The sequence below is a fragment of the Podarcis muralis genome, chromosome 11 (assembly GCF_964188315.1).
Source record: "Podarcis muralis chromosome 11, rPodMur119.hap1.1, whole genome shotgun sequence".
NCBI classification, from domain to species: Eukaryota; Metazoa; Chordata; class Lepidosauria; order Squamata; family Lacertidae; genus Podarcis; species Podarcis muralis.
The window spans coordinates 55,674,322-55,686,700 of NC_135665.1; the positions used below are offsets into that span (position 1 = coordinate 55,674,322).

Genomic DNA, 12,379 nt, shown 5'->3' on the forward strand with positions numbered 1-12,379 from the left:
GGCAGCAGCAGGAAGCCCCATTAGCTAAAGTGTTGCTTCAGGTTAAGAACAGTTTCAGGTTAAGAACGGACCTCCGGAACAAATTAAATACGTAACCAGAGGTACCACTGTACTTGGAACATGGGTTGATGTTTGTGATTATTGGAACGCATACCTGTCTACAATGGCTTCCATGAACTCGTCGATGAGTTCATCGTACAGCTGAGAGCGGTCTCGCTTCTGGTAAAGCCCCATATAAAACGGGTCATGCAGAAGCGTCTGTGGAAAACGAAGAACAAAAGCCATTAAAGGAAGCGCTTAGATCATTCTGCAGTACCCTGCTCTACAGAGGACTTACTTATTTTGTGCCATTTCCCAGGAAGTGTGGACTCTGGCAGCAGATATCAAGTAGCCTTTCACACCTTAGTCAAATTTTAAACGCGTCACCATCTCTTTAAAAATAAAACTAAGAATACTACACTCCCAGACGAGGACCACCGTCCCCACCATGTCCAACAACCCAAGGACCCCAGACAGAAAAACATCTGGCTGAGTTGGCTTAATAATGAGCATTATGGGAGAAATAACAGCAAAAGAAGAATGGCAGATGAAACTGATGGAATATGCGGAGATGGCAAAACTGATGGGGAAGATCCGAAACCAGGAAGATCGAGTATTTTCTAAGGACTGGAGTAAATTTGTAATTTATTTAAAAAAACACTGTAAACAGTTAAAACCTTTGGCAGGGATGTAATGACACTTGTAATGTGGAATTATTTATGGTAATTATGGTTATATAATAGATGGATAATAGTAAAAGATGCAGCAAATTTAAACTTAAACATGGAACCCATGGAGGGAGAGAAGGAGATCCAAAAGTTCAAAAGAACCTTGTATTTTAATGTTTGAAATGGTTATGTTTTATATGTATAAAATTATCCAAAAAAAGCCTAATAATAATAAGCTTTATATGTATTTCATGTGTATTTTAATGAACAGAATAGTGTTAAAGATTATGAGTCATAGGTTGTGGAGTGTGTGTTATGAATTTAACAGTGCTTAGCTTATTTTCTTATAGCTGTTATTTTGTTGTTAATATTGTTTAATAAAGTATAAATGTTGGATTGATTTGTTAATCATATAATACAACATTTCCTGTAATCTTGACTTTTTTAAGTTGCTGCTTTGTTAATAGTGTTTTATAGATTGTAACTGTTTTATGATTTGCTAACTATTTTATATGATTTATACTGTATTTGTGATGTCCTATTATGTTTTATTACATTACTTTTATTTATTGTTTGCAAGCCGCTTTGGGATTCGTCCGAACGAAAATTGGCATAGAAATGCAATCAATCAAATCAATCAACCATTCTGCAAGAAAAGAGTGTCTACCCAGGCAGTAGAATTGGATGGTGGAATGAATGAATGGCCTGCACCACCTCAGACTGTAAAATGGAGAGGACTACATTGTTTTCAAATGCTACTCTACATGAAACTCCCTCTGCAGAGAGAAAACCAGCCTAGGCAAATGCTAGAACCAGGTTGTCCTATGTCTAGCTTTCATCTTGCAGAGAAATCCATCAAATCAAATCAAAATCCAACCTGCCATGAAATTCTTGAGAGGACCCACGGCTCTGGAAAAGGCTAAAAAGATAAAAGGTAAAGGACCCCTGGACGGTTAAGTCCAGTCAAAGGAGATTATGGAGTTGCGGCGCTCATCTCGCTTTCAGGCCGAGGGAGCCGGCGTTTGTCCACAAACAGCTTTCCAGGTCATGTGGCTAGCAGGACTAAACCACTTCTAGAGCAACGGAAACACCGTGACAGAAACCAGAGCGCACGGAAATGCCGTATACCTTCTCGGCGCAGCAGTACTTATTTATCTACTTGCACTGGTGTGCTTTCAAACTGCTAGGTTGGCAGGAGCTGGGACAGAGCAACGGGAGCTCACTCCATCGTGGGGATTCAAACCACCAATCTTCCAATCAGCAAGCCCAAGAGGTTCAGTGGTTTAGACCACAGTGCCACCAGTGTCCCTGACTGGAAAAGGCTAGGGCTTTTTGTGGCAAACCAAGTGGCAAACCAAAATGTGGAAGTCTAAATAACAACACCCCATAAACAAAGGGAAGGCCAAACCTCCCACTAGGTCTGAGCGATGTAGCGATACAAAACTGGTATCGGGAGAGGGGATGAGGCAGTGTTGTAACTTACCTGATTGTCTGTGCCGACATCGATACACACAGGGAGGCACTTGTCGGGTTGTATTCCAGCACATGCTGTGTATAAGCAGAGCTTGCCAACAGGAATCCCCATCCCATACACACCCAGATCACCAAGGCCCAATATCCGTTCTCCATCTGTGACAACAACAGCCTTGAAGGCACAAGGGGGAAATTAACTTCAGGCACACGGGTAAAAGATGGAAGAGGTACAGTATAAATCTCTACAGTCTTTCTTTTCTGGTAGGTAAGAATGTTTAGGCTGAAGAAGCAATTGTTTTCCTAATTAGGATAGGGATACTAGGAGTACCTGGCAAGCTTAACTATTAAATCAGTTTGTTCCCCTTTCCCAGAGAATCCTGAAACCCTTAGTTCAGGGGTGAGGAGGAGCAACCAAGAAATTTCTCAGCTCCCTGACTAAACCATAGGCATAAGAGGGGACGATGAGATGTCACTTTGAGATTGCAAAGAGGTGGGGGCTGCACAAATAAAAAAAAGAATAGACTTGGATTGCCTTGGATTGGGGAACAGGGGGACATGCATGTGGGATGTGATACGTAAGTAGCAGTCAAGTCCAACATTCCTTGTTTTCCTAGAGAATACGTGCAGGGGAATGTTTGGTCCAGCCAGTCGAAAACTTCCTGTTTCCTCCTGGCGTGGAGCATCCTTCCTCTTGCATGTGACTAGAGGTGGGCGTGACCTTACCTGTCTAGGTAACAAACGGACAAGGCACGCAACACACCTTCTATTTTTTACTTCTTCTGTTGTTGGAGCAGTTCTTTTTAGCTAGAAATGCTCTGTTGGCATTCTGCCAACAGAGGACACCGGAATTATCCCCATATGGGATAGATCAACAGGTATATACTTTGTAACTAAGTCTGCCTTCAGGAATCCAACTGTGAACTGATGATGTGAGTAAACTTCTTTTACAGTGGTACCTTGGGTTAAGAACTTAATTTGTTCTGGAGGTCTGTTCTTAACCTGAAACTGTTCTTAACCTGAGGTACCACTTTAGCTAATGGGGCCTCCTGCTGCCACTGTGCCACCGCCACACGATTTCTGTTCTCATCCTGAAGCAAAGTTCTTAACCCGAGGTACTATTTCTGGGTTGGCGGAGTCTGTAACCTGAAGTGTCTGTAACCTGAAGTGTCTGTAACCCAAGGTACCACTGTATATACTTTACACAAGATTGTGGCGTGTTCATTCTTTTAAGAGGGATATAAGGGAACTTACCAGGAACCTAATATTGAGAGGTTTAAACAAGCCTGCAACCAGCTATCTGCTGTGTGTTTAAAAGGGGAATGTAAAACTCTGCTGTTATAGAACTTGCTAGCGCAAGTTCTGAAGGATATTAATAAACAATATATCCTCTCCTGCCTCCCTGAACATTCCCACAATGCACACACATTTTAGAAAGCTCTGTCAATTATAGAGAAGCAAGGAGATGCAAACAGTTGCCTAAATCAGTTTTCCCCCACCTGGTGGAGCCTAGCTGTTTGGCTCAAAGAGTAAGCACAGTGGGTCTCACAAAAATGGTCCTGTTTTGATGAGTTCCTAAGTTTCATACTCAGAAACCCAGAAGCGGAGCACATGTTCGTCAAGACATGGGACAAGGTGGCTGTGCAATATTCATAGTTCTTGCATGACACAAATCCCTGACTGCAAGACAAATAACCCCCGGTATTTATCTATCCAGTTTCCCCATTGCTGAAAAAGCAAAGCTGGAATTAAGAGAAGCACACACATATGAGAAGAGGATGCATCGTACCTTCACATCGTTTTCTGGCCAGTTATTCACAACTGATCTGATATGGCCCCTATCTGTTATGGCAATGAATAATCCTCTGCAAGAAAATAGAAACATATTACTCACTGTTGCATTCAAATCATTCCTTTTCTTTGCAGTGTGAGCTTAGCAAAGGGCACCCTCTCAATTAATAAATCAAGCTAAAGATAGTGCTTTAAAAAAAAAGAAGACGACACAATGAATATTAGATTGGAATTTTGGAATGTATTATTAAAAGGTTATGGCGTTTGGAAAATGTGAAATTAATCCACCCCAACTTCAATCTGTCACATGAAATAAAATTAGACAGAACTTCATAAATCAGCAAACTAAGCTGACAGAAGTACTTAGGGTTTAGATCAAGTATAGGTCTGAACAGGAGAGAAAGAACAGGGGAGGTTGGGAACCAGTCCTAACATTCTCTTCTCCACACTATTCTCTGCGAACAGAAATTCACAGCTGCACAAAAGGCAAAGCAGATGTTTGTCACTTGTGAGGGAAGGCAAAGTTGTCTGTTTTGCTGGGTTGGAAAGCTCACATTAGCGTGAAAGGAACAGGAGGATGAGGATCTTAGTGAAGCAAGTTGAAGACTGGAAATCAAATCAAGTAGGTAGGAAAGCTCAAAAGAATGGTGCTGAATACTGAAGGGTGCAGAGAAGTTAGCTCATAGAATATCTGCTTGCCCTCCCTGCTCGCAGACTGTCTCACCGGAGTGGTGCATGCTCTGGTTATCTCCTGCTTGGACTACTGCAATGCGCTCGACATGGGGCTACTTTTGAAGGTGACTCGGAAACTACAACTAATCCAGAATGTGGCAGCTAAACTGGTGACTGGGAGTGGCCGCCGAGGCCATATAACACCGGTCCTGAAAGACCTACATTGGCTCCTGGTATGTTTCTGAGCACAATTCAAAGTGTTGGTGCTGACCTTTAAAGCCCTAAATGGCCTCAGCCCAGTATACTTGAAGGATTGTCTCCACCCCCATCATTCTGCCCAAACACTGAAGTCCAGCTCCAAGGACCTTCTGGCGGTTCTCTCACTGCGAGAAGTGAGGTTACAGGGAACCAGGCAAAGGGCCTTCTCAGTAGTGGCACCTGCCCTGTGGAATGCCCGCCCATCAGATATTAAGAAAATAAGTAACTATACAACCTTTACGAGACATCTGAAGGCAACCCTGTATCGGGAAATTTTTAATGTCTAATGTTTTACAATTTTTTATGTGAGCCGCCCAGAGTGGCTGAGAAAACCCAGCCAGATGGGTGGGGTGTAAATAACAATATTATTATTATTATTATTATTATTATTATTATTATTATTATTATTATTATCTGAATTCAACAACTGCCACTGTGAAACAGATTAGGCAATGGACTACCAAACACAAATCTAAAGGAAAGATAGATGAAGAAGAGGAAGGCTTGAGGAAAAGGGTAAACAGATATATTAAAGATGTCAATTTGGACAAAATTAGTCCATTATTTGGCTGCAGGCTCCTGGTTTATTTTTTATAGCACATGCACACAGTGCTTTATCAAGTAACATAAGCAAGCAAACAGACAGCTCTTCAGTCACCATGGTACAGCAACTGTAAATTCTGAAAAGCTTCATTGGTTGAGACATAAAAATCAGAATATAAAAATGTTCTTACTTTGGCCTCCTAAAGATATGTCCATACTGGGAACACGCTAAGCCTACTGTTGGTGTATAAACAATTGGCATTAATTGCTCAATATCATCTTGCAATACCCTGTAGAACAGCTTCTCGTTTCTTTCCTGCATGCCCATCACATAGATGTATCTGTAAATGAAACAGTGGAGATGCAAGATTAGATTTATTTTTATACCTTCCCACTAATGAGGAATGCTCTGAAGCTGAAATGAAAGACGGAGAACAATAACAAAATCATTCTTTTTTCCACCTTTTGCTTTTTGAATTTGTGGTTCTCCCGTGCTATCCTTCTCAGGGAGAAACTATTCATTTCACTTAGATGAGTATCTCTTCTCTTTAAAAACAAAAACAAAAAACACAAGCAGTGTTAAATTTCAGCAGCAGGGCAGCAAAAGGGTGGAGGGGAGAAGGTAAGGGGCTGCTTAATCCTCTCCCTTCCACTCATCTTTCTGCTCAAAGTATCCGCAGGCTGCTTTTCACCAATAGGGGAAAAGATACAAGTATTCCATATATATTCCATATATATTCAAATCAGAACCAGTGAAGGTGGTGAAGGTCCTGTGTGAGTGTCTGGAGGTGGTTGGAGGATGGATGGCGGCTAACAGATTAAGACTGAATCCTGACAAGACAGAAGTACTGTTTTGGGGGGACAGGAGGCGGACAGGTGTGGGGGACTCCCTGGTCCTGAATGGGGCAACTGTGCCCCTGAAGGACCAGGTGCGCAGCCTGGGAGTCATTCTGGGCTCACAGCTGTCCATGGAGGCAGAGGTCAAATCCGTGTCCAGGGCAGCTGTTTACCAGCTCCACCTGGTACGCAGGCTAAGACCCTATCTGCCCGCAGGCTGTCTTGCCAAAGTGGTGCATGCTCTAGTTATCTCTCGCTTGGACTACTGCAATGCGCTGTACATGGGGCTACCTTTGAAGGTGACCCGGAAACTACAACTAATCCAGAACGCGGCAGCCAGACTGGTGACTGGGAGCGGCCGCCGAGACCATATAACACCGGTCTTGAAAGACCTATATTGGCTCCCAGTACGTTTCCGAGCACAATTCAAAGTGTTGGTGCTGACCTTTAAAGCCCTAAACGGCCTCGGTCCAGTATATCTGAAGGAGCGTCTCCACCCCCATTGTTTTACCCGGACACTGAGGTCCAGCACCGAGGGCCTTCTGGCGGTTCCCTCACTGCGAGAAGCCAAGTTACAGGGAACCAGGCAGAGGGCCTTCTCGGTAGTGGCGCCCTCCCTGTGGAACGCCCTCCCACCAGATGTCAAAGAGAACAACAACTACCAGACTTTTAGAAGACATCTGAAGCAGGGGCGCCGACTTATAAAAAATATTGGGGGGGCCCATACCGGGGTCCTGCCCCGGGAAGTTTTCTAAATTTTAGATGAAAATTAGTGAGTTTTAAAGTTTTTTAAAAGTATTTTAGAGTCATATGATCAACATTAGAACGCTAAACACGTCTGCAGCATGCACTGAACGAAACTATCCACACTGAATGACTGCGCCAGCAGGGTGGGCTTTATTATAAAGCCTCACCATCGCAGGAAGGGGATCGCTCGCTAAGGATCTGAAAATCGCAGCTGCCGCTTCCCTGACGGTCCTGCTTAGAATTCACTAAAGGAAAGGGTCTCATTATGCAAATATTTCATTCCAGAAAGGGAAAGGGGGGAGGGGAGATGTCAGTTATTTAAATATGACAGCTCGCCGTGCATCCTCTCTCCCCAACCCCCACCGCCGTCCCAAATTAAGGCTGCATCTTCCTTGGGTTTACTCTCCCCTCCTCCCATCCATTCACATCAGCGAGTATCCCCGGAACACCCCTCCGAAGTGTGTGTGTTTTTCCCGATCGGAGGAAGGAAGGCTGAAAGTGGCAGGACCCCGTGCCGGATAACTTCAGCGAGTGGTAGCGAAGCAGCCCCAAAGGGGCTTCCCTCCCCTCCGCCACTACCACGCCAGGATCCCTGATCCGATCTAGTCCCCGTTGCAGCTGAGCGCCGGTTCCTTCGAGCGCAGAAGTAACCCTGAAAAGGTTAAGGAAAAGCCCCGCCATCCCCAGTCGTGCTGCCAAATCCCGCTCTCCCTTTAATGCCTGAAGGGATTAAGCTGGCTGTGTGTGCTGCAGACCAGAAGGAAAAACTGGGGAGGTTCCGAAGAAAACTACCCGCCTTTAACCACCAGGGTTAGGAAGACGCACACGCACCCCGCCCCCGACGTAGTAGGGCTGCCCCCAGAACCTGCACACCGGGGCTTTCTGGATGATCTGGAGAGCAGCCAGATTTCACCCCCAATTGCACCCTGGCGGCGTCCACCGAGTGGATGCATTCCAGAATCGAGCTCCGGCATCCTCTACTTTTAAAAGCGAAAAAAAATATATATCGAACGGTATGCAAAGCAGATCGCCGGACTTCCTACGCTTTATCAAAAGCAACCAGCCACCAACCCGAGTCATTCATCTAGAACAAGTTGGTCTCTCTCTCCCCATACACACACACACACACACACACACAAGTGTAATGGCTAATATGTCCCTACTGTCCTGCCATGAAAAGATCCGTGCTGCCCTTTTGCCAACAACGAGCCAGCCAAACGCTGGCGACTCAAACTCCTTCCCTCCCGCAGCTTTCAAGCCATCCCCGAACTGCAAACGGGGGGGGGACACAACTCCCGAAACTGCAACCCGAGCGTTTTCCAAGCCAGTCCTTGTTTGCCCGGTTCCCACCAATCGATCTTTCTGTGCTGGTCGCTGACAGCGCTGCAAAGGCAGCCCGGAAGCCGCGCGCAGGACTCTGTCAAGTGCAATGCACCCCCTCGGGGATCCGTCAAAACCTTGCCGTTCCCGAGAGCCGAAAAAGCCCCGAGAGCTGCGAGCGGCGCCAGTGCCTCAGCGCCCAGAAACTCCGCTTTCTTTTCATCACCGCCAATCAATTAAGCAGGACGCGGACGTAACAATTTCTTATTAATTACCGAGCGAGAGACTTCGTGTGTGTTGCACAAAAAAGAGAGAGAGAAAGAGAGAGGAGGAGATAGGAAAGAAAAGAGCGAGGAAGGATAGAGCAGCTGGGAGTCTGGAGACGCCAGGTTCAGTCTGGCAGCATGCATCGGAAAGGCACCCTTTTTCATATTTAAACCACGCGGAATATGTACATTTTTGATTCCTACTTATGCTTTCAGGGGGTTGTGAATGACAGTCGCCATTTTGCTACAATGTAACAGAATATTGTGTCTCGGAGTTCTAAAGGTTCGCTCAGGGGAAGCGCTCGGCCAATGGAGAAAGTGGATACCGGCCCGCCGCCCAATCAAACTCCGAGGGCGGAGCAGGGGCGCCGACTTATAAAAAATATAACTAATAATTTTCTTAAATTATTGGGGGGGCGGAGCCCCCCCAAACGAATTTTTGAGGGGGCTCGGGCCCCCTCAGGCCCCATGGAGTCGGCGCCTATGATCTGAAGGCAGCCCTGTTTAGGGAAGCTTTTAATGTTTGATGTATTACAGTATTTTAATATTTTTTTGGAAGCCGCCATTATTATTATTATTATTATTATTATTATTATTATTATTATTATTATTATTATTATATTGTTTCCCCCTATGGAACAAAAAGCAGCTTTTAAAGAGGAGTCAATTTTGAGCAAAAATTGTCAGAAGAGGGGGGGAAATTAAGCGGGGTGCTGCAGAAAGTATGCAGTTGGTCGAGAGAAACGTGGACTCAAAAAGGTTGAAAACCTCTGGACACTCTGTTCATGGAGGTTACTTCCAGTTAAGCTAATGCAGGATTTTGGACTCCAATTCAAGGTTGTTTTTACAACCGACACTAAACTTTTTGTTTTTATTTTGCATTTAACAGTTGCATTCGCTGAACCAAGCGGTAGTTTCTTCCAAGAAACACACACTGGATCAGGATTATGGGAAAACCTACTTAAAGGGCGGTGGAAATTAAGGTGATCTGGTGTAATCATCGTTTGCTCAATGGACATGGCACTCCCTTGATAAGAGAGCTGTTTTATTAGGCAGAACACTGCTTTATGGGCACGCTATCTATCTTTCAGTTACTGCCCAGATCCTAAGTGCCTACACATTAACACTCAAGTCAGTAATTACTCTTAGATCGATATCAGGGGTGGGGCAAGGGCTCTAGCTCAATGGCACAGAATCTAAATCTCAGGCAGAAGGTCCCAGGTCCAAGTAGGGCTGAGAATCTCAGAAATGGAGAAAAGAAAGCAGGTTGCTTTACTAGTAAATATATTTAATAAGAAGCAAAGCAACAAAGGCTTCAAAGAGGGAATATTTGGAAAATGGGAACGAGTTGAAAGAAGCATGGCCTATACCTGGTCAGAGATGCTTTGATGGAAGCCCTGATGATGTTTTGATGGACGTGTTTATTTTTATTTTATATTCTTTATTGATTAATAAAATTGCATGTCTATACAAACATTATGTGCTATCTCTTTACAGGTAGAAAAAGGAAAATTATATAAAATAGAAAATTTATAAAGAAAGAGAAAAAAAGTAACAAAGATAAGAATCAAATAATTTTTTTTTAAAAGACAAAGTTATTTACATAGTAAAAGTACTCATCGACACAATCTTTCCCATCCTTCTCATTATACTGTTTGATATAACATTCTTTTTTACATTTTTACACAGGTTTACATTCTATAATATCATTTCTTTCTGCTTTGTATACATTCCTTTGATCTTTTTCTTTACAATCACTCAATTTCTGCTAATATGGAGTTATTTGTACAATGAAGTTTTACATAATTCTTAAATATTATCCATTCTCTAGTTATTTTTTGTTTCAATATTCCTCTAACTGATCCCATCAGTTTTGCTAATTGTAGATATTCTAACATGAGTATCTGCTAATCTGTAATCTCTGGGAGCATTTCATTTTTCCAGTTCCTTGCTATAAGGGTTCTAGCTGTTGTTATACCATACATAAACAATGATCTTATATATTTTTTAATTTCTGATGGTAATATACCAAGTAGGAAAATCTTTGGGAGTTTTTTGAAAGTAATTTTAAATAGTTTCTTAAACTCGTTATAAATATCATTCCACTATTTGCCAACGGCTACACAGGTCCCAGTAGTGATGTATGGAAGTGAGAGCTGGACCGTAAAGAAGGCTGATCGCCGAAGAATTGATGCTTTTGAATTATGGTGCTGGAGGAGACTCTTGAGAGTCCCATGGACTGCAAGAAGATCAAACCTATCCATTCTGAAGGAAATCAGCCCTGAGTGCTCACTGGAAGGACAGATTGTGAAGCTGAGGCTCCAAGACTTTGGCCACCTCAGGAGAAGAGAAGACTCCCTGGAAAAGACCCTGATCCTGGGAAAGATGGAGGGCACAAGGAGAAGGGGACGACAGAGGACGAGATGGTTGGACAGTGTTCTTGAAGCTACCAGCATGAGTCTGACCAAACTGCGGGAGGCAGTGGAAGACAGGAGTGCCTGGCGTGCTCTGGTCCATGGGGTCACGAAGAGTCAGACATGACCAAATGACTAAACAACAACACACAGGTCCACCACATATGATAGTATGACCCCTCCTCTTTTTTACATCTCCAACAGGTTGATGTTTTCCCTTTATACATTTTAGCAAGCTTTTTGGGGGTAAGATGCCATCTATATACCATTTTCATGGTATTTTCCCTGAGATTATAGCATGCTGTGAATGTAATGTCTGTTGTTCGATGGACGTGTTTAGGCACTGTTGAGTGTTCTCTTATCAGACATTTTTAAAGGGCTGAGTCAATCTGCTATTTTCAAAAGCTGAGTTTGGGCCAAACTGGCTTTCCCCCATGGATTTGGAGCCGTGACACATGTCCAAGCTACAACAGCAATAGTAATAAAAACTCGAGAATGAATGATACAAGACTAAGTGCCTACCAACACACACTTACTTTTCCAAAGGGTCGGTCATTTTTGCCACATTCCTGTGAAACCGTAAGGCTTGGATGTCTTGCGTCTCAAACTTTGGAGGTAGAAGTCCCTGGAGGCCAAGCATTTGACGTTCTTTTAACGTGAAAGCCATGCCCTGGAGACAGAGAGGAACAAGAGAAGTCAGACGCTGTTCAGCCTAGGAAAGAGGAGACTGAGAGGAGATACAATAGACATCTTCCAATATCTCAAGGGCTGTCACACGGAGGAGGGAAAAAACTTGTTTTCTCCTGTCCTGGAGGGCAGGATTTGAACCAATGGATTCAAGTTACAAGAAAGGACATTCCGACTCAACATCAGGAAGATAGAACGGACTCCCTTGAAAGGTGTGGTGGACTCTCCTTCCTTTTTAAGCAGGTTTTTAAGCAGAGGTTCAATGGCCATCTGTCAGGGATGGAGCCAATGCAACTTGTTTCTCATTTGGCAGCTGGCAGTAGAGGAACTCCTTTCGCCACCAGCACCCGCCAAGGGAGCTGAGGTGGTTTCACCCTGCGCCTTGCAGGGCCATGGCCAATGAAGCACACTCCTCCCTCTGCTTTTCAACACTGCAATGTGTTGGCTGGGGATACATATTGCGATGTTTGGCTGGCGATACATCGTGATGTTGAAAGGCTGATCTCGCCTAGCGCTAGTCCAGGATTCTATTTAGTCCAGGAGACCACAAGCAGGACATGAGCAAAACAGGCCCCTCTCACTCTTGTTTCCTAGCAACCAGTATCCCCAGCCCAACTCTTAAGATTTGCTTCTGTGGGTTAAACCACAGAGCCTAGGACTTGCCAAT

At 44.0% G+C, this 12,379-nt stretch overlaps 1 protein-coding gene across 1 annotated transcript in view; it reads right to left on the bottom strand.

The window, feature by feature from the left end:
• The window catches only part of ME2 (malic enzyme 2), a 42,562-nt gene that overhangs the window by 11,981 nt on the left and 18,202 nt on the right, over positions 1-12,379 (bottom strand). The window contains exons 3-7 of the mRNA XM_028748551.2: positions 11,562-11,695; positions 5,633-5,782; positions 3,967-4,042; positions 2,191-2,352; positions 155-258 (exon numbers count right to left, since the gene is read on the bottom strand). Of these exons, the coding sequence (XP_028604384.1) occupies positions 155-258; positions 2,191-2,352; positions 3,967-4,042; positions 5,633-5,782; positions 11,562-11,695 (626 nt within the window). The remainder of the gene's footprint in view (positions 1-154; positions 259-2,190; positions 2,353-3,966; positions 4,043-5,632; positions 5,783-11,561; positions 11,696-12,379) is intronic.